This window comes from Eptesicus fuscus, chromosome 15 (genome assembly GCF_027574615.1).
Source record: "Eptesicus fuscus isolate TK198812 chromosome 15, DD_ASM_mEF_20220401, whole genome shotgun sequence".
Taxonomy (NCBI): domain Eukaryota; kingdom Metazoa; phylum Chordata; class Mammalia; order Chiroptera; family Vespertilionidae; genus Eptesicus; species Eptesicus fuscus.
In genome coordinates, this window is record NC_072487.1 from 56,911,260 (window position 1) to 56,937,951 (window position 26,692).

The 26,692-nt window shown below is 40.2% G+C and overlaps 3 protein-coding genes across 9 annotated transcripts in view; 1 reads left to right on the top strand and 2 right to left on the bottom strand.

Moving 5' to 3' along the window:
- Positions 1 to 6,997, bottom strand: part of LOC129151702 (olfactory receptor 13C3-like) — a 31,184-nt gene extending 24,187 nt beyond the window's left edge. Inside the window, exons 1-3 of one of the 3 annotated variants that reach the window (XR_008558369.1) lie at positions 6,923 to 6,997; positions 2,732 to 2,904; positions 946 to 1,035 (exon numbers count right to left, since the gene is read on the bottom strand). Coding sequence is in view for 1 of the 3 variants with exons in the window: in XM_054727557.1 (XP_054583532.1) it covers positions 946 to 1,031; positions 2,732 to 2,737 (92 nt within the window). In the remaining 2 variants the exon portion in view is untranslated. Of the gene's footprint in view, positions 1 to 945; positions 1,036 to 2,731; positions 2,905 to 6,547; positions 6,880 to 6,922 lie in introns of those variants that run through there. The other 2 variants (XR_008558368.1, XM_054727557.1) reach the window with 2 other exon arrangements.
- On the top strand, positions 5,678 to 26,678 carry LOC103286373 (protein NipSnap homolog 3A). 5 transcript variants are annotated; one of them, XM_054727554.1, is made up of 7 exons: positions 5,678 to 5,792; positions 10,245 to 10,455; positions 13,000 to 13,158; positions 14,815 to 14,964; positions 16,569 to 16,655; positions 16,746 to 16,921; positions 26,194 to 26,678. In XM_054727554.1, the coding sequence occupies exons 1-6, from the start codon at positions 5,760 to 5,762 to the stop codon at positions 16,820 to 16,822; spliced, it is 717 nt and encodes a 238-aa protein (XP_054583529.1). In that variant the 5' UTR covers positions 5,678 to 5,759; the 3' UTR covers positions 16,823 to 16,921; positions 26,194 to 26,678. The 5 variants fall into 5 exon arrangements, with proteins under 5 accessions (XP_054583529.1, XP_054583531.1, XP_054583527.1 ...); XM_054727556.1 differs by having other exon boundaries at positions 5,782 to 5,800; XM_054727552.1 differs by lacking the exon at positions 5,678 to 5,792 and adding an exon at positions 6,974 to 7,130.
- Positions 23,360 to 26,692, bottom strand: part of ABCA1 (ATP binding cassette subfamily A member 1) — a 112,039-nt gene continuing 108,706 nt past the window's right edge. The window contains exons 48-50 of the mRNA XM_008141836.3: positions 26,183 to 26,275; positions 25,301 to 25,544; positions 23,360 to 24,716 (exon numbers count right to left, since the gene is read on the bottom strand). Of these exons, the coding sequence (XP_008140058.2) occupies positions 24,576 to 24,716; positions 25,301 to 25,544; positions 26,183 to 26,275 (478 nt within the window). The 3' untranslated portion in view covers positions 23,360 to 24,575. The remainder of the gene's footprint in view (positions 24,717 to 25,300; positions 25,545 to 26,182; positions 26,276 to 26,692) is intronic.

The window sequence follows — 26,692 nt, forward strand, 5'->3', positions numbered from 1 at the left end:
CTATTTGGGGAAATGATTCCATTTATTAATGAGAAGTTTTAAAATATCACTAGCTCTAAATTTATTTTCAAATGCAAAACAAGAAAAACCAGTTACTATAGGATATCTAAAAGGAGATATCATGAGCACACATTAAACTCATATGTTTGTGAGTTTTAGTAATAAAAACAATTTGATTTGTTGATAGAAACGTTAAATAAATTCTGCTATACTTAATATTGAGCTGCTCACAAACCTTTCCTGCTATTTATTCTAGTAAGGCTTGCAGCAAAGAGGCTGATACAGAAGTATTACAACATGATGACAAGCTCAAGAAGCCTCCAGTCTTTTTTCCTTCCCCACAGCATTTAATTCAATATTCATTACACAACAGGAACTTCCACAAATACTCATCTATATGAGAATGAAACTTTTTTAGGATTATTGATTGAAAAAAATTATTTTTTATTACCAATTACTTTATTAATGCCCAGCTGGTGTGACTCAGTGTTTGAGCATCGACCTATGAACCAGGACCTGGTCACGGTTTGATTCCCGGTCAGGGCATATGCCTGGGTTGTGGGCTCGATCCCCAGTGGGGTGTGCAGGAGGCAGCCAATGAATGATTCTTTCTCATTATTGATGTTTCTATCTCTCTCCCTCTCCCCTCCTCTCTGAAATCAATAAAAATATTTTTTAATTATTTTATTAGTAACAAAAAGAAACAAATCCATAAACATTATGATGATAATTCGCCTTTACTCAAATGTTTCCAATACATAATTCTGTATCACACCCACATGCACAAAAGGAACTGTAAGCTAACTCTACTCTAACTAAAGGTTCAGTTATAGGAACTCAAAACAACAAAAATGGACCTCTGCACAATTTGAAACCTAATTAAGGAAAAACTAATCTATACCACCATCTAGTGGTCTCACAATATAGCACTAAGAAAGCACTTACCCAGGATGTGTCACCAAAATACAAGCTTCCAGCTGGGCTAGCACTAGATCCACCTCTTCTGCTTTCTTCTGAAGATTTGCATGAGCCTGACTTACGAACAAAACCAAATAGGAACACCATTAAGTTGAGTGTTGCCTTTGCCCACATCATATAATTTCTTCCACCCTTTAACTGACACCTATTTGTTATGTGAGGTATAAAAATGCATCTTCACATTCATCAAACCAAATGGACAATAATAAAAAATTTGTCAGAAAAACCTCACCCACTTTAATTAAGGGTATAAGTATATATAAGACAATTTGGCACTATTTAGTAAAGATAAATAGATATATATTTATGACGCAGCAAGTCCACTCCTAGGTATATATGCTAGAACAGTGTTTGGTAACCTCCAGTACATAGATCCCCAAGAGTCTATGGATAGAATTGGAGGGTCTGGAAACTTGGATGGAAAAAGTTACATCTTCATTGTCACCAACTTCTAACTGAAAATAAGCATTTCCTTTGATTATGAAATATAAGCAATAAATCACAATATTATTAATAGGACCTGTGACTTTGTGGCCAGTAAATAACATAGATATTGTCAAATTCCATTTAGAGTTGTTGCAAATATCTAAAATTATTATAGCTGTTAAGTCTAAGATATTGTTATTTAGTACCTTAATAAAGAAGCATGTCTATTTCTTTGTAAAGAATCATTTAGTTGTATATTTTGATGATTCTAAGTCAATATAATATGTATCCTTTGTAACCCTATGTATTTATTAACCATATAAAACTATTAGGGTTCCATAGACTCACAAAATTTCAAAAGGGTTTATGGCATACAAAAAAGGTTAATAGAAACAATAAATGTCTATTTAAAAATTCAAAATATCTTTGTCGATAGTAGTCAAATGAACAAATAAAGATATATACATACAATGAAATTGCATACAGCAGAGAAATGTATTAATTACTGTGACTGCATCAAAATACGTGACTTTCAAAAACCTTATGTCAAAGCTAAAAATCCAGTGACAGAATAATAGTCTGATTCCATTTATAGAAAGTTCTAAAATAGCCAAAGCAAAACAATATATTTATAGTTATATACAAATGTAGTTGAATTTTTAAAAAAATGAATGAAATTATTAACATAAAATTTGGAGCCATGGTTACTTGAGAGAGGTTAGGAAGGGTATTGTAGGGAGGAGAATGTGACCAGAAAGAAACATGTATTGGATTTCTAAGTTAGTGACAGTATTTTTCTTAAGCTTGATGGCAGGGGCACAAGCATTCACTTTATTCTTTTCCTTAAAAGTGTACAGATATATTATTTATATTTTTCACCTATGATAGGTGTTTCTTGTTACTTACCTCCATAGATAGGCAAACTCAGTCCACTCAATCTAAAATAATGACCCTATTGTTTTATATCACCACATTACCCTACTTTAATAAGCCAGACTTATCTAGCTTTGAACTACCTGTCCTTTGGACCAGTTGCCAGAAATTTAGAATATACACAATAATTTTCAAAATGCTTCCTCTAGGTATCTTCCAGGCAGTTTAGGGATTTTAATTTTTTTTTTCTTGCTGCCACAGAAAATCATTTCTTTTTAAATACTGTTTAGAGGCAATTTTCCACCACAAACCCCAATGTACCACTTAGCAACAGTGAACTTGAGAAAATTCTCAGAACTTCACCTTTCTAACTTGGAGACAAAGCTTAACTCTCAGAGTTTGTAAGATAATTAAAACCTGTGAGAAAGTGAATATGACACCTAGCAGCACTCACCAACATTTTTCCTAAGTTGCAGTTACAAAATTTAATCTTCACTGTTAAATATTTTCATCTTGAAAATTCTGCCATTTTGCTGGCTGGATGCTGTTGATGACGGAGCTCACGATGGCAAAGCCACAGAATAGGAGAAACCTGGGTTCTTAATTCACCACGTGGGAAAGAACTGCCTGCCAATGAGGAAAACGCATTTTAGATTCTTAAAGAAATAAAATCCTATTGTGTTAGAGACATACATTTTGGCATCTATTTGTTACAACAGTTGAGCCTATCCTGTTGAATATACTCTTTAAAAGTTGAATCACGTTCATGAATACCAGACACAGCTGAAGGGATCAGAACCAGTCCTGAACAAAAAAATTAAGTGAATGGCTACCTAGAAAATACTGAGATATCCAGCCTCCTTCCCTCCTCAGTTACAGGAAATTGGCAATAAGGCTTATAACACACAGATGGGACCATGGAAGTTTCCTCACAGGGGTAACTGACTAGATCAGTGGTCGGCAAACTCATGAGTCAACAGAGCCAAATATCAACAGTACAACGATTGAAATTTCTTTCGAGAGCCAAATTTTTTAAACTTAAACTTCTTCAACGCCACTTCTTCAAAATAGACTCGGCCAGGCCGTGGTATTTTGTGGAAGAGCCACACTCAAGGGGCCAAAGAACCGCATGTGGCTCGCGAGCCGCAGTTTGCCGACCACTGGACTAGACTAAGAGAAATGACTTACAGATAACAGACAGGGATATTTCCCCTCAATTAAATAGCCCAGTCAGACAACTCTGCAGTGAAGCCCACTATTTGTCAGTCCCCACCCATACTAAAAGAGTTTTCCAAATTTTGCCTAATTCAGAATATGAGCTGATAGCCAAGGATCACAACAAAAATATTTTCGGAAAAACACTAGCATGTAGGCAGAAAACAGGTCAAATAAAAGAAAACATAATAAAACATAAAAGAAACAAATAATGCATGAAGAAGACCTAATAATTAAAAAGTAAACACCTACAATTAATGTCTTCATAGATAGAAATACTGAATCCACGAAACAAAAGAGGATATTATTTCTAAAAAGAGAGTGAGAAATAAATATTCTGGAGAAGGGTTAAAAAAGGAGATTTTGGAAATAAATATTGTGAAAGCTGAAGTTTAAAATTCAATAGATGAGTTAGAAGGTAAAATTGTACTTTACGCCAAAAAAACTAGACCCAAAAAGTAGAGGTGTGAAATAGTGGAGGCACAATAACATGTTGACAGGAAAAAAATCCTGGAAACAGAATAAAATTTTCAGGATTGAAAAGTGTCCAAATTAAGAGGGTACACTGAATGAAGAACAATGGATATTGTGAAATTTCAGAACACAGGGACAAAGAGAAAAACATAAAAGGTTCCAAAGGGAGAGAGAGGAACAAGTCACATAAAAAAATAGGATTCAGAAAGGCACAAATGTGTAACTAGAAGCTGTAATAAAATGGAGAACTGCTTTAAAAATAGGAGGAAAAATTATTTTCAATGTAATATGTTATACCTACCCAAAATATGAATCAAGAGAGTTGGCAGAATAAAACATTTCTAGAGATGCAAGTCTCAAAAGTCTAATTTCCATGTACCCTCTCCTAAAATTAGAAGGAAAAAGGAGATACAAAATCCTAGAAAGAGAAGGTCCAACCTAAGGCAAATGAGATTCCCCAGGTCAGTGAAAAGAGATGCATCTTAGAGAACTAGACCACACTGGAGCAAGAGAACAAAGGACTCCCAAAAGATAACTCTGGGTGAACCTGAGAAGCTGATAAATGAATTTAATCATATTGAGAAGAAAAGTGTCTTTTGGCAAAAATAGTAACAAAATGTTGATTAATAAATGATAGGTATAAAGAAAACAAACAAGAAAAGAGGAAGAAAAAAAAATAGCCACCCTCCTATTGATTAAGATCATAGATCTAAGCTAGTGGTCGGCAAACCGTGGCTCGCGAGCCACATGCAGCTCTTTGGCCCCTTGAGTGTGGCTCTTCCACAAAATACCACGTGCGGGCGCGCACATACAGTGCGATTGAAACTTCGTGGCCCATGTGCAGAAGTCGGTTTTCGGCCTGGGCGAGTCTATTTTGAAGTGGCATTAGTACACTCAAGGGGCCAAAGAGCCGCATGTGGCTCTTGAGCCGCGGTTTGCCGACCACTGGTCTAAGCCACTCAGCAGTGACTTAAACTAGAAGATGATTTCTCATGTAAAAAAAAAAGTCCAGAGATGGGGAGTCCAAGGCTCCTACTATGTTGCTCCATGGTGTCAGAACCCAGGCTTCTTTTATCTTGTTGTTCTGCCATTTTCAGCATGTGGCTTCTGATTCACAATTCAAGAATTTAAGCCATTACATCCACATCCCAGCAAGCAGAGATAAGAAAGGGACAACGAAGGGAACAAACCCTCCAACACTGCTTTAAGATCACTCACAGTAGGTCATAAACACACTCACGTCCCATTGGCCAGGACTTAGTCACATGGATGGATCGAGTTGCAAGGGTTCTATTACTAATTTTTAAAAACGGGGGTTGGGGGGGCTAGAGACAATGGATATTGGAAAATGGTTAGCAGTCTCTACTCCCTCCTGCACTTTCTCCATATTCTACTTTGTTTTTCCTCGCAGCATTTATTATTCCCTGACATATTCTCTCTCCATATGTTTATCTGTTTCCCCCAACCTGTAAGTTCCAAAAGGGCAGGGACTTTTTGTCTTTTGTTCACCTCTGTACCACAGTTTCTGGATAAGTGCCACAAGCATAGAAGGGATTTAATAAATATGACTTGAATGTGTGAATGAACTGTTAATACCATGTTTGCCTAAAAAAAATACATTTAAACATAGAGATCCCCTCTGGGCACGGATGATGCTTTGTTTTGTCTTACTTGGTTAGAAATGAATGCCCATCGCCTGGAAAAACTGAAGCGCCCCCTCTGAGAATTACACATTTTAAGAAGCCCCGCCTTCCTCTGAACAGGTGTTTCAAAGGCGGCACAAACCACAGGCGATGGCCATGCAGGAATTCACCCGTCTTAACAGTGTAAGCAGGTTTGTTTCCGGGTGCGGTAACTGCTATAATTCTGTGTTTAGTTATGTACTGTGTATAATAACGTGATTAGTGAGAAAAACGTGAACATTAATATAATGTAAATTGATGTAACAAGGAACTAGATTTCATGGAAGCATCGTCAGGTGTGGGAAAAGAACCTGATCCTCATTTTCCAAGCAACAGACATATCTACGACTTACAATATCAAGGAATGACAGCCCAAAACCGGTTTGGCTCAGTGGATAGAGCGTTGGCCTGCAGACTGAAAGGTCCCGGGTTCGATTCCGGTCAAGGGCATGTACCTTGGTTGCGGGCACATCCCCGGTAGGGGGTGTGCAGGAGGCAGCTGGTCGATGTTTCTCTCTCATCGATGTTTCTAGCTTTCTATCCCTCTCCCTTCCTCTCTGTAAAAAATCAATAAAATATATATTTTTAAAAAAAGGAATGACAGAAAATGCCAGGGGGAAAAAAAAGAGGGGTGGGATGGAGTGTGGGGGGGAGGTGGGGGTGGAGGGAACAAGCCTTAGAAGAAACGCCGACATGTTGCAGTGAACTCTGGGGACCCATGATAAGGGGCAGCAGGGAGGACAACATCAAGAGGTCTGCTGTTTTGCTTTCAAGGCTTAAAAACTATTTCATTTCAAACGATGTTATGTTTGAATCTGACTTTTTCCGCATCTAGTTCGGTGCCCCCATTCCTCTGAGCCCCTGAGAAACACAACCTAGGTCATGATGGGGAGCCTTACAAGCAAGTTCGTGGTGGAGGGGGCGCCAGGAAGGGTGCCCTCAGGAAGGACGGTGAAGGCGCCCGTCTTCGCCTTCACGTGCATCATCCCGGGCTCTGACCTCCGCGACTCCGAATGCAACGCAAGACCCACGCGCGCCCCCGCACTTCCTGGTCACACTCCCCGCGCGAACATTTACGAATTTGCGCAACTGCGCCAAGGAGCCGAGGTGAAGGGGCCGGAGGGCGGCACCGGAGCGACCTCGGCGTTCAGCTGGTCCCACGTCACCTCTCACGTTCGGGGATCAGGGGGTTTGAGAAAACAGAAGGGCCCCCCCACGGTGCGTGGCGACACCCGCGGCGGAGCCCGGCGGACGGGGCGAACCGGCCCGCGCACCTCGAGAGCGGGAGGCGGAGCCAAGCCCCCGCGCCCGCGCGCCCGCCCCGAGCCTGCGTCCGAGGGCTGTCCGGGCGCTTCTCCAGGTCGCGAAGCCGTAGGTGGAGGAATCCAGGGAAGAAGACCGGCCGCTGCCCCTCGCCGCGCCATGCTGGTCCTCCGAAGCGGCCTGACCAGGGCCCTGGCCGCGCGGACCTGGCCGCCTCAGGTACGGGGCGCGTTGACGCCCCCCCAGCCGTTCCCCGGCGGGAGGGGGGAGGGACGTCTGCGGGCCGCGCGGGACCCGCGCATGCGGCCACCGGGCTCCCAGCCCAGACCTGGGCCCGCGCATGCGTGCATCCTGCACCGCCAGCCCTGCAGCCCACTCGGTGCTGCCCTCGTGCCCCAGCTGCTCAGGGTCAGGGACGCCTAGCCAAGGCAGGTTGGGGCCAAAGTAGGTTGGCAGTTGCTCGTATGGAAAATAATATAATTAATAATACTCTGTGTTTTGTGTATTCACAACGGTCAACCCACTTTTGCCTACCCTGTAAAATGAACTCATTTAACCTTAGGTTAAGTAAGGTACGAAGTAGATTTTTGTGATTCGGCCTTAACTGTAGGGAATTGGTCTAGTCTGTAAATCTAACCAGAGAGATTTTTCCTTTTGATGTTTATACTTTTCTCCTTTCTCTGTGGCCAGGATCCCAAGGGGTTGAACCTAGGGCAGTGGTCGGCAAACTGCGGCTCGCGAGCCACATGTGGCTCTTTGGCCCCTTGAGTGTGGCTCTTCCACAAAATACCACGTGCGGGCGGGCGCCCACGTACAGTGCGATGGAAACTTCGTGGCCCATGCGCAGAAGTCGGTTTTCGGCCTGGCGAGTCTATTTTGAAGAAGTGGCGTTAGAAGTTTAAGTTTTAAAAAGTTAGCTCTCAAAAGAAATTTCGTCGTTGTACTGTTGATATTTGGCTGTTGACTAATGAGTTTGCCGACCACTGACCTAGGCAATGACTTTCTAATGAAGGCTTAAAAAGAGCCATGAATGGCCCCATTCACCCAAGATTAGCAATACAGTCTTTATCCTTCTGATTATCTACTGGGGAAGGGACAATAATTATTGCTTACAACTTTATTCTGAACTCTACTAAATGTCGTCCTGCTGTTCTTATAAGTGAACTCGAAATTATTGCTGCCGAAAATGAGATGGAACTTGAAAGATAAGGGAGCCGGAATCACTCACAAATCCTTCCCCAGCATAGTTCTTCTCCTTTGTGACACGCAACAAAAATCTCCGCCCCGGAAGCACACACACACTTATCTCACTGCTGTTCAACCTTTCACTGGGCTTCCCCCGTTTGGGTTGCTCCTACAGAAGGTACAACGTTATGTACCTGTTACAGGACAGAAGGAATTTGTCCACCCCTTGCTAGCAGAGCCAAGAATTGCAGTGGAGAAATACTGTCTATTTTATTATGAATGGCAACATCCAGGAGAACGGGAAGATAATGTTCTAAAGCCCGAACTCCCAGATGGCATGTAGGGCAAACTCACAAGACACCATGGCTTTAGGGGTTCCGCGTCGTGCTGGGAGCTTGCTGGCCAGAAGTGAGATAAGTCACATCTTCAGGTCTTGAGGACAGCTCTGAGGTGGTTGTTTTTTTTACAACATCCCTCTGCCTGGTCCAATGGGAAAGTAGCCAGGGGGTGGGTGGTTCCACCTTAGGGGTCAGGACCTGAAACAAAACTTAGGCAAGATGTTATCTTTAGCCAGAGGTCTGGACCTTGTGACCATTAGTCAGGTGTGGACTACTACCTTCTGCTGCCTTACAGGTTGCTAATTAACCGGGAAAGGCCAGGTCTCTGAGGGGGTATAGACAGAGAGATTAGTTTGAGAACTAAGATTTAAAACTAAATGTTATCAAACTCAGTTTCATACCTTTGACCACGTATTTGTTTCCAAATACAAATTCCCTGAGAATCAACTTAAAAAGCAATTGTTACAAATACCCCCACTGTCCCATTTTCCAATATACTTGATCCATAATACTTTTTAAACTATAACACTAGGCAGTTGTTTATTTGTATCATAGTCTCTTATTAGAATTTAGTTAAAATGACACAGAAAGCATGTCATCCAAAAATGGGTGCAGCTGCAATTGTTTTAGGTGGGAATAAGAACGTCACTTTAGTAGACAACAATGAAATGAACTAATATCGATCATTCAAACTATAACATTTTACACAATCAAATAAAATACATAGATAATTATGTGTTTTAACCAAAAATATAGGGTGTCCCCCCAAAAAAAATGTATACACACTTTAACAGCTGATAGTTCAACTGATGTTTCTTTCTTTTCAGATTTAACCCATTGGAATTAATAATTAGTCAAAGTATGTATACATTTTGGGGAGATACCCTGTATGTCAAAAAAAAAAGTCCACTGATTTCATTTGACGTACTAGATAGTCAGTATAATTTGTCCATAATTTACTTTGCACCAAAACTTTTAATAGGTAATGCTGATTCATCAGCTTCAGAAAATTGGCACATAATAACAAAAACTGCAATAGGATGGATTTGTAAATGCAAATGCCATTTTTATGCCTGTGCATGTACACACACATACGAATACACAGAGGATCATTTCTAGTAGGGCATTTCCTACCTAAACTTCAGTTCACTCAGACTTAGGGGTACTAAATAAGAACAAAAATTTATATAGTGAGCATGTAACTAATACAGAAAGAACCAATGGTTCTTAAGGGATATTTCCATCAACCTGGTGTAATTGGATAGATGAAATGCCCTTCAGATTCATCTGTAATTAAACCTAATAATGATTCAGACAACTCCGGCCTGTTGTTTTTTCCTTTATAGCATTCATAAAGAGTTTTCTGCTAGTAAACACATTTTTATCATGTTTGCCAGCATATGTGCATATTTTATAAAGTTCATTTAAATGTAAAACTGTAAAACCTAGAGCATCGACTAGAGATAGGATATTGGCTAAATAAGGTAGAATCTTAACTGTAGTTATTAGAATCTTAACTGTAGTTCTTGAATAAAGGACTGATTAAGACTCCATTGCCTCATTATGATTAACTTTTCATGAAAAGATGGCTAATGGTGGACCCCTGCCAGGAAACAGTAGCTATGTATTCACCATACTCTATTGACATCTCTCTAAACAGATGTCTGTGGAGAGATGAGAACAGAGGTACAAGCATGAACTATGATAAGTCTAATGAGTGTTCCTTGTTTCCAAATTCAGATTTGGTTGTAGCATAATATTATAAGCCCTACCTTCCCCAAATATTTGAATTTGCCATATCTCTTTTTAGGTGTACTCATCTTTTGCCACGGGACCTAGACAAAGCGATGGAACATTCTATGAATTTCGTACCTATTCTCTTAAGCCTTCAAAGATGAATCAGTTTCTGGAAAATTTTAAGAAAAACGTACATCTTCGGACAGCTCACTCTGAATTGGTTGGATACTGGAGTGTAGAATTTGGGGGCAGAATGAATACAGCATTTCATATTTGGAAGTATGGTATGAGTCATCAGCTTAAGTATTCAGTACATATTTTCATTCTGTTAGTTGTTACATGTGTCTTAGTTCTTGGATCTACGTTACCATAAATACACACAGGTTAAACTTTAAAAAAGCAGAACAACAAAAAACCATTGGTTACTCCTCCCAGTGCGAATATATCACTGACAACCTCTTGCTCAAATCCTTGTGTTACCATAAATGGCATCTCATATTTCACATCATAAAATTGTGAGCTAGATTTTAATTCTCAGGAAAAAATTATAAAATGGGTTATTCTAAAGATGATTTCTGAAAAATTTAAAGCAGTAATTGTAAAAGCCCAAGTGGGTTAAGATCATAAAAGGAGAGGAGAGTACTTTTCATTTATTATTGAAGCTACAGCTGGATGTCAGGATTTTAGTGGAAACAGTTGAGGTATTTAGGAGCTTGAGGGTGGGTAGTAGAGGTTGATGTGGGTGATAGTTAACCTCTATGCTTCACCCAACTCTGAGATTTAATGATTTGTTATGTTTATGGAACCACTTTTGTCATTTGTACACCCCAGGGTTTTAGGGAATTCAGTATTATGCTGCGCAGAGTTCTCCCGCTATGGAAGGTGACCTATCCCTGGTTTAGAAGAGGAAAGAGACTAGGTCAGTGGTCAGCAAACTGTGGCTCTCGAGCCACATGCGGCTCTTTGGCCCCTTGAGTGTGGCTCTTCCACAAAATACCACGGCCTGGGCGAGTCTATTTTGAAGAAGTGGCGTTGGAAGAAGTTTAACTTTAAAAAATTTGGCTCTCAAAAGAAATTTCAGTCGTTGTACTGTTGATATTTGGCTCTGTTGACTAATGAGTTTGCCGACCACTGGCCTAGGTTATAGGAATCCCCAGAATGTTCGGTACTCCAGTGTCAAATCTTTGTGAAGTGCACATCAAGACTTGATGATATCCAAAGAACTTTTAATAATTTCATTTAGTGTTTGGTCATATAAAGTACTTTATTTAGTATGAAAGGTGCTCATTCTCTACTTGACATGGCCATTGGTTAGGGGTTTTCCCCTGTTGTAATAGAACAAACCCAATCAAAACACAATTTATGCGTTAATGTGCAAACAAGTAGAACTGTGTTTCATTCAAAAATTACTTAAGGTCCTGGTTTAACTGACTTAAGCTCTGAGGTAGATGTTATTCCTCACCCAGAGCATAAACCATGGAAAACTTTTACTATCCGTCTTATGAGGCCCTAATAATAAACATAGTACTTGGTCCATATACTTAGTAAATACATATACCTGTTTGGGTAACAAACAGAAGAGAAATAATATTGGGTAAAACACTAGGTGGCAATAAGTAAGATAATCAGCATTATTTCTTTGGAAGCTATTTGTTCAAAGAAGATGAAGCTGTAAACTTGCATATTTTTAAAGATTTTTTTGTTTTTTTGAGAGAGAGAGAGAAACATCAATGTGAGAGTAAAATATCTATTGACTGCCTCGTGCATGGCCCCACCAGGAATTGAGCCTGCAACCCATGCATGTGCCCTGACTGGAAATCGAACCAGCAACCTTTTAGTGCACAGGATGATGCAAACTAAGGGAGCCACACCGGCCAGGGCTGTAAACTTGCATCTTAATTTCATTTATGTTACATTTAAGACCTGACCACCATCACCATCACAACCACCAAAGGAAATAGTATTTTCCTAAACTGGCAATATAAATGTCTCAAAGTAGTAAGAATAGTTAATTGAGTACTAACCAGCTGCCAAACACTGTTCTCAGCTCCTTTCATGTATTAATTCATATCTTCCTCATAACAACCCTGTAGGTGTAGATATTATAGCATTATCCCCATTTCACAGACAGATTCGGTAACTTACGGGAGTCATACAACTACCTACTAAGTGGTAGAGCTTATAAAGTCCACTCTATGGTTTTATCATTAACTGTTTCCATTTCTACACCCCTTTTAGGCCATGAGAAACTTGGGATAGATGTCCCATCTCTTTGGTGAGGGGAGGGGTATCCCAGCGATTTAACGCAGTGTTCCTATGTGGCCTTGATGAACGTGTGCTGAATTGAATGCAATCCAAAAAAATGTCTAGATCAGTGGTTCTCAACCTTTCTAATGCTGCGACCCTTTAATACAGTTCCTCATGTTGTGGTGACCCCCAACCATAAAATTATTTTCATTGCTACTTCATAACTGTAATTTTGCTACTGTTATGAATCGTAATGTAAATATCTGTGTTTTCCGATGGTCTTAGGCTCTACAGCAGCGGTGCTCAACCTGTGGGTCGCAACCCACAGGTTGAGAACCGCTAGCAGGATCGCCTAAGAACCGCTAGCAGGATCACCATCGGAAAACACAGATATTTACATTACGATTCATAACAGTAGCAAAATTACAGTTATGAAGTAGCAACGAAAATAATTTTATGGTTGGGAGTCACCACAACATGAGGAACTGTAAGGGTCGCGGCATTAGAAAAGTTGAAAACCACTCGTCTAGATGATTTTAAATAAAAAGTTTTTACTTTTCTTACTCCTTTTCTTCCCATAGATAATTTTGCTCATCGAACTGAAGTTCGGAAAGCCTTGGCCAAAGATAAGGAATGGCAAGAACAATTCCTCATTCCAAATTTGGCTCTAATGGATAAACAAGAGAGTGAGATTACTTATCTGGTACCATGGTGCAAATTAGAAAAGCCTCCAAAAGAAGGTAAGTCCATTCCTCCTAGTCACTTTGAGTTTTGATATATAAAATACTAAAGATTTGAAACTATAAAAACTAAAGTTTCTTAGGGGGAAAATACAATAAGCCTTTGTTTTAGAGAGTAATATATTGTGATTATAGATGTGAAATGAATTTGAGCTCTTAGATTCTCATTAAAACAGTGAACATTAGTGTTTTTCCAATTTGGAAGAAAAAAAGCTCTTAACGTTTAGGTATGAATATAAAACGTTGACATGGTATGGAGAGTAAAGGTTGAGAAGTTGGGGATTTAGAGCAAACAAGTATAGACAGCGAAGGATAATATATGAAATGTTGTCATAGTTTAGTATTTTAGTATTTTTTTACACAAATTATAGCTACTTAACTGTATCTTTGCTTATAAGACTGGCTGGGGGAATGAATTAAAGTGTTAAGCTCTATTACTATATTTTAACTTCGTTGTTTTCTATTTCTCAGTTTGAACATAATTACTATAGATTTGTCTTCTTGCTAATTTAACTTCCTTGTAGACTTTAAGGAAATACTATTTACCTCAACCTAGTTTTAAACAAAGGTCAGATTTTTTTAAAAGCATAAACTAATTTTGTAGTATCATCTTAGATTACAAGAGATTTGAAAAGTCTTATTTGGCCTGACCGGCGTGGATCAGTGGTTGAGCATCGACCTATGAACCAGGAGGTCACAGTTCCATTCCCAGTCAGGGCACATGCCGGGGTTGTAGGCTCCATCCCCAGTGTGGGGCATGCAGGAGGCAGCCAATCAATGATTCTCTCTCATCATTCATGTTTCTACCTCTCTCTCCCTCTCACTTCCTCTCTGAAATCAATAAAAATATATTAAAAATAAAAAGAAGTCTTATTTGGACCCTTGCCCACTTAGCTTTCAGCATTATCTAAATGAACTAAGTGGCTTCTAGAACAGGGTCAAGTCTTGGTTCTCTTCCTCTGTGTTGTTTATAATTCTTTAATAGTTTTATACTTTTTCCCTTTTTCTTCTCAAACCTACTTGTCCCCTAGTTCCTTTCTCTCTATCTGCCCCATTCTTCTTACCACAGGTAAAATGCTTTCCAAGTGTTTACCTGGATATTCAGGAACAATACAACTGTCTCCTCCAATTTTTTAGTTTTTTATTTTTCTCTCAAAATCTCAGATACCACTTTGGGTCCATTGTTTGCTTGCTGTTCCTGTTAGAAATGGAATCCTAAAGAGGGAAATTATACAAACAAAAAATGTATTTTCTCTCAGAATTGGAGGAAGAAGGAAATATAGGTCAGAAACTACTTTTCTTATTCATATCTTACCTGAAAGTGTAGACTTGGGCAGCTCAAAATTCTTAATTCTATAACAAATTCTCAATATTTGCTTTATTTTATAGATTAAAAATAGTTCAGATAATAGCTTGCTATAGCTTCCCTTTGGTTTTGTATGATAAGTTTAACAACTGACCCTTAAACATGGACAAGGACTTTCTAAACATAGAAACAAGGAAAAATAATGCAAAGAATTCATAATGTGTCCACATAAACACATATGATCCTTGAAATTTATATACATATGTTAGCCTCCCACTGGAGCCATACTTACCTGATGAGAAATTTCTTGAATATCTTTTGTAAAATACTTATTTTTCTCCCTTCTCTAGGAGTCTATGAACTGGTTACTTTTCAGATGAAACCCGGTGGGCCTGCCGTATGGGGTGACACATTTAAAAAGGCAATTAATGCCCATGTCATTCTAGGCTACTCAAAACTAGTTGGAGTTTTCCACACAGAATATGGAGCACTCAACAGAGGTACAGTTGTCCACTTCTATGAAATTGCAAAATGTATTGGTGAACTACTAAGTCGCTTGGGTCAGTTTGTCTCACTTTTTCATTCTGGCATATATTTTAATTTTTATTGACAAATTTTTAAGTTTTTCTTTTATTTTAAAGGTTGAAAAAAAAAACCTGTTTTACTTCTTGTCTATATAGAATGTTAAGACTTTATGAAGCCTGTTTCAAAGCTGAATGTTGTTTTCCATGGTACATCAGAATGATAAAATTAAAATCTGCAAGGAGCCTCAAGAAAAGACCTGTTCTTTATCTCTTTTTTTTCCCCTCTAAATATACTTGTATTGGTTTTTTAAAAATAACATTAGTTGGGGGTAGAGATATTGCCTTAGAATGAAAAAATATTACATATTTTAAAATACTAAAAACATGGACATGCCCAAAGGGAGAAACAAACCTTTTCCACCACTGTATAGATAGTACTGTTAACATCTTGGTTTTTGTATTCCTGTGTTATTCATATATATAAGAAGACCAAAATGTAATCTTATATATATGTCAGATGTAATGCATATACATGATTAATAATGACTTTCTAAAACTCTGGTGTGAGGCTATACATATAGAAGAATAGTAATATGCTGAGTATAAATCCGCACATCATTTCTGGAGGACAGTGTATAACACGTACATTGTACACATATAAGTACATATTAGATGTATTCTTTGGTCCTCTCAATTTGAATTTTGGGAGCGTATTTTGAGGAAATAATCAGATCCAAACTGTTTGGCTTTGAATCCCAACTCCACCACTTATAACTTAGTGATGTTGGAGGAGTTACTCTACCTCACTATGCCTTCCATTGCTTATCGTTAACAACCTACCACCTAAGATTTTTATGAAGCAGATCTGGCACAGAATAAGCACAAAATAAGCAAAGATGTTAGTAGCCATCTTTGACATTGTTAGTATTATAGATACACATGTAGGTGCTACTCAAAGGAGGTTTATATGCCAGCATTGTTTACAGGAAGGAAATATTGGGAACAATGGTAATGGCACATACATGGTATGTATATAATGTACTTATAGTACACAGATAGACATATATGTCCATCATATATATCATTTATCAGTAAGACCCTAATTTTATTTTGCTCACATTTTTTAAAGAAAAAAAAAAAAGACTAAGCATTAGTAGGTTTTCTCTGGGCAGTTAAAATTATGCTACTTTTTATTTTCTTCTTTGTATCATCCACATTTTCCATAATAAACACTTTTTTATAATATTGTGAGGTGATTTTTTTTTTTAAAGTAAAATGGAGTAGATAGGAATGAAACCGGGGTCCAATCTTGATTGTCAATGTCTTTAGTTGCATTACTTTACTTCCCCTGTCCAGCTTTCTGTTTCATCTATAAAACCAGCTTTGAATCAGTTTATGAATGTCTCTCCCAAATCTGTGACCCCTCTGAAATTGACCACTAACATACTCAGTCTTCCTTTTTTGATACTCACTTTTTTGACTTAAAGAATAAGATTTGACACATCTGATTAACTTTTCTGCATTTCTTCTTTGTAGCCACGCCATAGTCCTTAGAATCTGTTTCTGGTTTCTCTCTGTAGTTCACGTTCTCTGGTGGAATGAGAGTGCGGATAGTCGTGCAGCCGGGAGACATAAGGCTCATGAGGATCCCAGAGTCGTGGCGGCTGGTAAGCCATTTCACTGGGCATTACTCTTAGGGAAAATATGATTTAGTCAGTAACTTCATATGCCTTCTTCTATGATGTATTTTTTTCCAGTTCGGGAATGTGTCAGTTACCTAGTGTCTCAGCAGAATATGCTTCTGATTCCTACATCGTTTTCACCATTGAAATAGTTTTCTACTGAAATACAAAGCATTTCAAGAACTATCTTAAGATGTGTCTGCTAATGGTACTTAAATACTCCCAAGGGCGTCTCTTATTGGAAGAAGGTGGTAAGTTAATTCGCTATGTCTCTGCATTTTTAAAGCCACCTCTGTTCTTTGTCATTGCCACCTCAGAAGGTAGTTCTGTTCATTGTCCCTCCCCGTGGCATTTCAGTAGCTATACTGTAGAAATAGTTACCACTATTTATGATCTTGATTTTTCATTTTTTTCAAAATATCTCTTATTCTCTATTTTAACGACCCTTTGCTTTATAGCATTTTCTTATATTTAAATGTTTTTACGTTTCTGTGCCTGACAGCATTTTAAAATTATTTACATGCAATGTCTGTATTTTCAACATGTCTTTTTTTTTTCTGAGATTTAAAAAAAATATTTTGCCCAGTAAAATTTATTTTGTAATAGCAAATGGGATTCATAAGAATATCAGATCAAATGTATTTCTTTACCTTGGGAAAGTACAGTCTCATTGTGTCATCTGTATCAATTATGGTTTTCACATTAATTGTTAGTCACTCTAATTTGGAAAATAATGCAATTCTCAATGTTAAAAATAACTTCAGAAGACTTGTTTCATATGCTGAAATGTATACATGTATAGTTAATTTTATTAATTTTGTTCATTTTAGATGACTAACAAAGATACTTGGGACATCTATTTGTTTTAAAAGAGATTTTTTGGTCATGGAAATGCTTGCCCTAATAAAAGCCTACATATCCATTCTGGGTTTTTCTTAATTTGCATTTTATATTTATATTATCTTCTCTGGAGTTTTCACTGTGTTCCTGTATGGTATTGACACAGTAATATTTACCAGTATAATTGCGAGTGTTAACCAGCATGGTGGTAATCCCAGAAGGAGGGTTTCATTAGTATCACCACAGACACGCTAGGGTTTTCCTTGACACACGTGAAATTTCCATTTTAGTTGACTGCCTCTCAGCCTTCTAAAACTAAGTTTGAAACTTCTAAGTTCCCTTGATTGCCTATATTTACAGCTGTATTATTTTACATTTCTAAGATATATTGGAAATAAAATCGTAAATTATGAGTTGGCTAAGGGAAATCTGAACAACATTCAGTGTGTACGGTTTCGGATTGAAGAAATGTCTAAAGGATTAAAAAACCAAAACAAGCCCTGGCCAGTTTCCCAGTGGTTAGAGCATTGGCCCACAGCCTGAAGGGTCTTGGGTTTGACTCCGGTCAAGGACATGTACCTCAGTTGCAGGCTCTATCCAGGCTTAGTCCTAGGCCCCGGCAGGGGGGCGCACGTGAGAGGCAACTAATCAATGTCTCTCTCACATTGATTTTTCTCTCTCTGTGTCTCTCCCCCTCCATTCCACTCTCTAAAAAAATCAATGGAAAAATATGCTCAGGTGAGGAGTAACAACAACGAAAACTCAGAAAGGTGAGATGTTGCTTAGGTGCAGCTTATCTACATATATAAAAGCCTAAGCAATCGTCCAACCATTTGACAGTCTGACCGGTAGCTATGACACACACTGACCACCAGGGGGCCAGACATTCAATACAGGAGCTGCCAAGCTGTGGTGACTTGGCAGCTGTGGTTCTTGGGTGACGCACCTGGAACCAGAGAGGAGGGAGCCTGATTCCGGGGTGTGTCACCCAAGAACTGCCCTCTAGCAATCTGGGACCCCTTGGGGGATGTCGGAGAGCCGGTTTCGGCCCAATTCCAGCAGGTCAGGCTGAGGGACCCCTCCAGTGCATGAATCCGTGCACCGGGCCTCTAGTACCTTTATAAGAATTCAACCTTGTCTGGGTGACTCAGTTGGTTGGAGTGTCATCCCGTGCACCAGAATATTGTGGGTTCGATTCCCCATCAGGGCACATACCTAGGTTGCAGGTTTGATCCCCACAACATCAGTGTTTCTTTCTCTCTACCCCTTCTTTTTAAAAATCAATAAAAACATATCCTTGGGCGAGGATAAAAATAAAAAAAGACAGGAATCCAAATAAAAGCTTTATAAACCAGCTATTGTCATGTTTTCTGCTTTCCTTCAATGCAAGACTCTCTGCAGTGTTGTATATATTTCACCATTTTCCCTTCCCTACCTCTTATCTTCCCTGAGCCCAGTCCAGGAAGGCTTACATCCTTGTCAATCACTGAAACGACTCTCCTGAGGGTCACTGAGGACCTTTGTGTTACCAGATTCAATGGTCTCTCGCTGCCTTTAGCTGGCTCACCTCCTCAGCAGTGTTGGACACAAATGACTCTGCCTTCCTCACTTGATTCTGAGCATCGATCTGTGGCATCATACTCATTATTTTCCTCCTCCTCACTGGCCAGTCCCTCTCTTTCTTTTGCTGGCTTCTCTTCTAAACGTGATATGATCTTAGAGCTCAAGATACATGCTCAGTCAGTCCCAAGACTTAAATACCACACACGTGCTGACGATTCATACATTTTTATCTTTTTTCTTATCATTGCTTCTGAGTTCCAACCTGAAATACCAGCTGCCTTTTTAACACAACCACCTACCTCGTTTGGGTCACAAACCAAAAGTCACTTTGATAGCTCTCTTTCCCTCAGCCCCTACTTGCAGCCTGTCAGCTCCTCAATATTCCTCTTCTTCCCCGTGTCTGTTGCTTCCAGCCTCCATCATCCTCTTAGCCTTCCTACTGTCCTTCCTCCCCATCCAGCCAGCATTCTTTCTGAAAACAGATTAGGTCCAACCACTACCTTGTTTAAAAGTCTCCAGTGGCTCCTCATTGCACGGACGATAAAATCCAGATACCTTGGCCTGGCCTGCGAGGCTGTAAGCTCTGAGCCCTCACATACACACACACACTGCAGAGACGCTGCAGTCTCTCTCTCGCTCCCCAACTTGCCAAGCTTTTTCCCACCTGGGGCTTTTGCACCAGGTGTTCTTTCTTCCGGGAATGTTCTTCCTGCCCACCTTCAAATGCTGGCGCCTCCTGCTCCTTTTAATCAGATCTGAGCATAAATGTCACTCCTCACTCAGGGGAGCCATCTCTGGTTGCTCTCCATCGTTATCCCATGACCATGTTTCATCATCTTGGTACTGACTGCTGTCTGAACTCATTCTATTTGTTTGTCCACACATCCATTGTGCATGTGAACATATTTTCTGCACTGAAATTTAAGTTCATTAGAGCAGGAATTCTGTCTTCTTCGACACTGGATCCCGAACCTAGAAAAGGATCTGGCACACAGTAGAGGTCCATCAATATTTGTTGAATTATTGTAGAATGATGCCATATGGATCAGGATAATTTTAAGTGATACCCAGCTTCACCAAGAAGAACCCTCTGCCAGTTACTAGCCGTATAACTTGGGACAAGTTCCTTATCGTCTGAGCCACAACTTACTCGTATGTCAAATGGTGCTACTTACGTCATAGGGCAGGTATCAATTGAGGATTAAATGAGGTGCCTGACAACACAACAAACACTGGAAAAAGGTAGCTAATTTTCTGTTATACGTTTTCATATTTGATGTATTCATTAGTTTTCCAAAGGCTCCAGATTTGTTTTTTAATCTGTAAATGTTTATATTGGCTTTTCTCTGGATAAGACAATGTTTTGGTCAAAACTCATGGGTAACATTTTCATCTAAATTAACTCTTCACTTTTCAGTAGTTTGTTCCTCTCCCTCCATCAGTTGCATAGAAGTCGCTGTAATGTGACCGCTGGAGGGAGGGCGGGGGGGACACGGGGAAGACAAAGTGGGGACGCTTATGCTGAGCAGTCAACCAGAGTTCACATCCGGTGCCTTCGGCAGAGGACTGTTCAGAAGGGTCACAAATAGAGCCACATCTCCACTGCGCTGCCTGCCAGGGGGTGTCGGACAGGCGTTCTTCCAGGACCAAAATAAGCAGACACTGTTTCTGAGACATCAATTGCTCATGAACTGTAAAAACTGATCCACGCGGCTCATCATAGCACCACGCGGTCTCGGGTGCAGACGGCACCGCTCCTTTCACAGGAGAAAGGGTCTCTGACATTAGTCTCAGTATCCCTTCTCGGCCCACATCCTTCTCCTTGCCCTGCGGCTGGCCCTTCCACCAGCCCAGCACCTCCACAGTACACTTGCCACAGGGTGTCCCTGTATTTGGCTGAGTAAACAAGAGAGCCCCGAAGGCTGCCTTTGTAGCTTTCTCATCTCCACGTGAAGAAATGAGGTTTTGTGAAATAGGCTCAGCCTCAGGGGGTTTGCAGAGATCACCGCTTCGTCACCAGGAAGCAGGACACGTTTATCGAAAAACCTTTTAAACTTCATCTCGGTGACACCCTTAACTGAATCGTGAAAGTGCAAGACACCCTTTTTAAAATTTCCGAGTAGTCCCCTCAGTTCTCTTTTGTGATGACTAGAACATGGAGCCTTTTCTAGAATTTCTACTTGGAATCCAAATGGCTTTAACAGCAGGTGGTGCTCCAAATGCACAGAAATCAATGTGTATAGATCAATAGAACCGTCACAGCTTTATTTCTTCGTGACTCATTACAACACAGAAATATGCTTTTAATACTTCATATAAAGTTATAGACAATACAAATGTTTTTCTTTTTTTCCCCCTTTTAATGAAAATGATTTAACTTAGAAATCTATTGTGAAACTTTTGTCTAGTTTTGCAATTCTCAGATATTCCAGTGCAAAAATAGATCCCATTACAGACAACATAAAGTGCTTGGAATGAAGGGCCAATGGTAAAGAAAAAGCACAAAAACAAAGCTTCATCCTAGGGTATAGGAAGGAAGAATAGAATACCTAATCCTATGTAAATAGAAACATTCTATAAAAGGGATGCAACAATTTTAAAGAGAATTAGAGCACTACTCTATATAGTACTATATTATTACTAGTAAGTAGTAACAAGGGTACAAATTAATATTTCAATGTCAAAGTGGTTCAATATTATATGACACATGGCTCTTTGGAAAAAATCTTTCCTGATATATACAACCACACAAAGAAAACATAGACAAATCCCTTTAGTTACTATACAGTGGATGAATAATGTGCAACATTTAATAACCACAATGCATTGCTTTCAGTACAGATAATGAAATACAGTAGTTTGAGGTTTGGTTGTTTGTTTTTAACAATGAACTGAGCTGGGCATTTAGGTATAGAGGGCTCTGTTACTGTCTTCTTTTGTAGTTTTCATGTTCACAGTTGTTCATAACGTTTCCAAGATGTCCAAAAAAGGCAAAAGCAGAAATCTTTGAACACTTGAGAATTTTCTGAAACTCACATAGTTACAGTTCCACAGGGAATATATAGAGATTTTACTTGAGTAAGAACTGGTAAAAATGTTTACTATATAATTAGGTTTACGTAGGAAAATTCAAAAGGTTTCTATTTGGATAGCCTAAGAGGTAACAGTATTAATGAAATTGATGGTAACTGTAGATTGTTTCTAGCTTCAGAAGATATCTTTTCAAATCTATATTGAAACGTCCTTTTTTTCCCCAAAATGATTCAGTGCCTTTTGATGTTTTTTTAAATATGGCCTTGAAGTCAGAGTAATTAAAGCAATGAGTTGCTTATGGATTTGACATAGGAGAAAATTCAAACATGATTCTACTAAAATGGGAAAACAGAAGTTTGATTCTGAAAAAATTATACAAGAAACTAAATTATGAGTTTTACATCATTATAGATAGCATAAAATACATTGGATGATCTCTAGTATTTGGAAATATGCCTTCATTACTTGTTTATCATTTTAGAAAACAATATTGGCAATCATTTCTGAAAATCATTTTCTTTTCCAATCAATAAGTTATGTGATAACATTCTGTAAATTTTAAAAGGAAAAAATATAAATTAAAAATAGATCTGAAATCTTACACCCTTCGAGTTAACAAATTTTAGAAAAAAGTGACAGTGAAAAGACCAATTGAACTTCACCAAACAGTGGTTCCCTCCTATTTTTGTTGTCTCAAGACAGATGACATTAATCAGTGGTAAAATAATATTTTTTAAGTATTTACTGTCTAAAAAAATAAGACTGGTTGGAAAAGTCTGAAATATACTTCATGTGCGGGCATTTGCTGCTTTTATTTATTTTTCCGTGATAGGTTAGTGATTGAAGAGATGAAAAATTTGAGACTGTACGAATGAGGTGTCTAAGGTCTTCAAAGCCAATGCTTTGAAGAAGGTACTCAATGTCATAAGCACAAATTGTCTTGTTCAGCAACTTTTAAAACTTGCTGTGTTCTCCGGAAAAATACTCATTGTTCAAGTCTTGTGACCCTCGTGACGTTGAAACACTCTTGGCTTTTGCATTGTTGCTATTTTCAGAAAGTGGGCTGCCCCGTTGCCTTCCATCGGGCTCCCACGACCACAGCAGAACCACCTACATGTATTTGTAAACCACTTAGCTGCATAACATGGCACAGGGGATCTGAGACTTGGTTTCTCCCCACCCCATCTATCCAGCCATCCATACTCATTCGGCTGTAACACAGGCTCCAAAAAAAAACACAAAAAACAAAAAAACCTTGAATAAAGAGCTGAGATTATTTAAAATGATAGTAAAGAAACTTAAATGTAATGTCATGAGATCTTGACCCTCACGCTGTTTTCCGGTCACGAGGCACCAGTCAGGTGGTCACCACAGGCCATATTCTAAGGTTTCAAAAGTCACTGGTAGAATTTAAAATTCCAAATAACATTAAAAGCACGAAGACTTTTGTCAAAATACAACTCCATATTTTCATACTCCAGAAAAAGCCAGAAATACTACTACATTTTGCTGAACAAGATCTTGAGATGCAGTGTACCGTGTTGGCAGACAATCGGGACGAGTGGACACAGGCCTGCCCAGGTTCAAACGCACCATCGGCACCATCTCCTCCATCCCTCACCCTGGCCCCGGCAGCTTATCTCCCCGATGAATTGGGTGCTGGTTCTTACCAGGACCTAAGTACATTTAAGGAGTCCCAGCAAGATGACCCTAGAGACCCATGGCTCCAAGCGAGGGACAATGTAACAATGAAGCCACTTGTCTGGAGCCACCCGCAATTTGCATGTTACCACCAACCAGAGCAGCTCATCAACGAGGGCATCAGAGCAGGACTTTCCCCCACACGTGGCACCATTTTTGTCACCTGATATTTGACGATGTCGATAAGACTCCGAGTAGCACAGCTTTCACCGCCCTGGTGCTTCAGGCTTTCTGAGCACCACTTGGCACTAGCAATGCCGGCGCACTCGCTGCCCTCCGCGGAGGAGGCACCGGGAAACCAGTCTCCGGGCATGGCACGGTGGAATGAGCGAGGGTGTGCATGCATGCCTTCTGATGGGGGGCAAAAAATCACTGGCCATGATGACTTGACGGATTGTTGTTGCAACCCCGGTGAGAATACAAAGGAACCAAAAAAAAAAACAACAACAAAAAAACGAAACAGTATGATTTCAAACCCATATGTCCTCTGGGTTCCATACGAGAGGTTCACATAGACATAAAGTAATACACTAAATTCAAGTCTTTTTCCCTCGAGAGCCATAGGAGACATCGGCTACAAAGGCACTGCCCCCGGCATGGAATTCTGTGTGGATTGCATTGAACTGCATTGCATTGAAGAGGATCAGTACAGTATCCAGTTTACTTCTTCCCACGGAAGCGTCCGGCTCTTTCCTCTGGGCTCCGCACCCAGCGTGAAGGAAGGACAGTCCCTCCTCTCTTTCAGCCACCCTCCAGGCACAGGAGTCTTCACACGTAACTTTCTTTCACTTTCTCATCCTTCAGGAAAGATGTGAGAACTGCAACGTTCACTACCGTCTGGTTTTTGTGTAACGACAGGTCCTTTAAGGGATCGTCGTCACTTTGGTCCTTGGCAAAGTTTACAAATACCTGTCAAGAGAAAGATGGACCTTTATCGATACCCCTCGACTTGCTCTCTCTTTATTTTAGTCGCGTTTTTTCCCCTCCGGGGATAGTAGGGCAGGTAGGAGAATACGAGACTGCATAAACACATTAACTAGAAAACGGCTTGAAAAAGCATTAACCCTTCAAAAATTAAAAACCCTCTACACTGACCCCCACCTCACCAACTGCTCAATCATCTATTTGCTTTGGCTTATACAGGCGTGATGGAAGGGAAGAGGGACAAACACGAACATTTACTGAATACCTACTAAGTGCCAAGATCTGTTTGCTGTTACTTAAATGGGATAAGGCACCCAAAGCAGGTACTCAGTAAACGGTAGTTATTAAGATGATGATTACAAGCTATTCTCCTAACTACCCTATGCAGTAGACAGCACCATCGCCCTTTTCGGATTCAGAGAGGTTTGGTAGAAAACACAGCTAGCAGCAGAAGAGGGGGAAGTCAAACTCGTCTAGTCTGTGCTGCTCTAGGGCCCAAAATGGGGTGAGGAAGGGAGCAGGACTCCTCTCCCTAGAAGATAAATCCATTGTTGATCTTCCACGCTTACTTGGTCAAGTGTTGTCTGCGAAACAGAGTAGTCTTCTATGTGGAGGCGCTTCTTGCTCTGGGAGAGGATGCTGAAGATCTTGGCCAGGGACGACAGCGAGGACGGGAGCTGGTACTGCAGCATGTTCCGGTGCTTCTCCTTCAGGACGCTGCCCGGGAAGGCCAGCCCGAAGAACTCCTGGACAGGCTTCAGGTCCGGGTTGGACCCTGCTATGCGGACAACTATCGTATACCCATCTCCAAACCTGAGAGCAGAAAAGCCAAGTCCACATGGAGGATCCTCAGAAAACTTATCAAAAGAATAATTAAAATGAGAGGTCCCTGACAGACCCAGAGTAAGAACCAGAGAGAAGGAACTAGTCACCATTTACTGAGGACCTGCTCTAGGTGGGGTGCCATGCTGAGGGCCTTAGACACATGGCCTCACGTCACCCTCACCTGGACCTCCGAAGCCTGACAGATGAGACACTGACGCCTGGGGGGTAGCCACTCCCCCATACAGCGCTCACAGTGGTAGGCCCGGGACATGGACCCATCCGGTTTTTGACTCCAACTCTCTGCTCTAACCAGACTGGCATGTAGACATTTCTCTCTTTCATCTATGATAACGAAGCTGGAAGAGGTGTTGGGGGGGGCCTATCCCTTAGGAAACAGACTCTCGGAGAGCTTCAGTAACTTGCCCACAGCACACATCCAGTGAAGGTGAAGACAGGATGTGAGTGCAGCTCTGTTTGACTTCAAAGCCCTCATTCTTCCCACCACACCATGTTGCTCAATTTGTTTCCCTTTGGTTTAGAGCCACCATTCAAAACACTCACACAAGAAATAAATAAATGCAAGCTTTCTCAGCAAGGCGCTGCCCCAGAGAAATGATCTTTTTTACCTATTTTTCAGATGTTGGACGCTACCGAGGCACCTGAACTTGCCATTGACCATAATTGCCATCCTCGTGCAAAGAGCTTCACATTCTTCCATGCTGTGGGAAAACAGAACCAGGTTTCAGCTTAGAGTGATGTGCCTCTACCCATTCGAACATCACCAGGACATCTGGCATTTCAAGAAATGTTCCCAGCCTCCTAAGGCATAACGGCGTCCTGTTACAAACACACGTAGATGTAGGGAGAACCCTGTTCGCTGCAGTGCTCTGTTCAATCGTGGGAACGCTAGAAACAACCCAAATGTCTACAAAACACAGTACAATTAAATTGGACTACTCTCCAGCTATAAGAAATGACTTGGAATAATGTTCACGATATAGTGTTGAATGCGCAAGAGCAGTATTACACTAAGCTTGCATTTTTTATTATAAATCACCCACACAGGCACGCACACTTGTGTACACAGGTTTGCGTAAGGAAACAGCAAAGATATATTATTGCCCAATGATACTAAC

Coding starts and splice junctions, on each gene's coding strand:
- LOC103286373 (XM_054727552.1), top strand. CDS start 7,071: ATGCTGGTCCTCCGAAGCGGCCTGACCAGGGCCCTGGCCGCGCGGACC. Junction 7,131..10,244: donor CGCGGACCTGGCCGCCTCAG/GTACGGGGCGCG, acceptor ATCTCTTTTTAG/GTGTACTCATCTTTTGCCAC. Junction 13,159..14,814: donor AGAAAAGCCTCCAAAAGAAG/GTAAGTCCATTC, acceptor TCCCTTCTCTAG/GAGTCTATGAACTGGTTACT.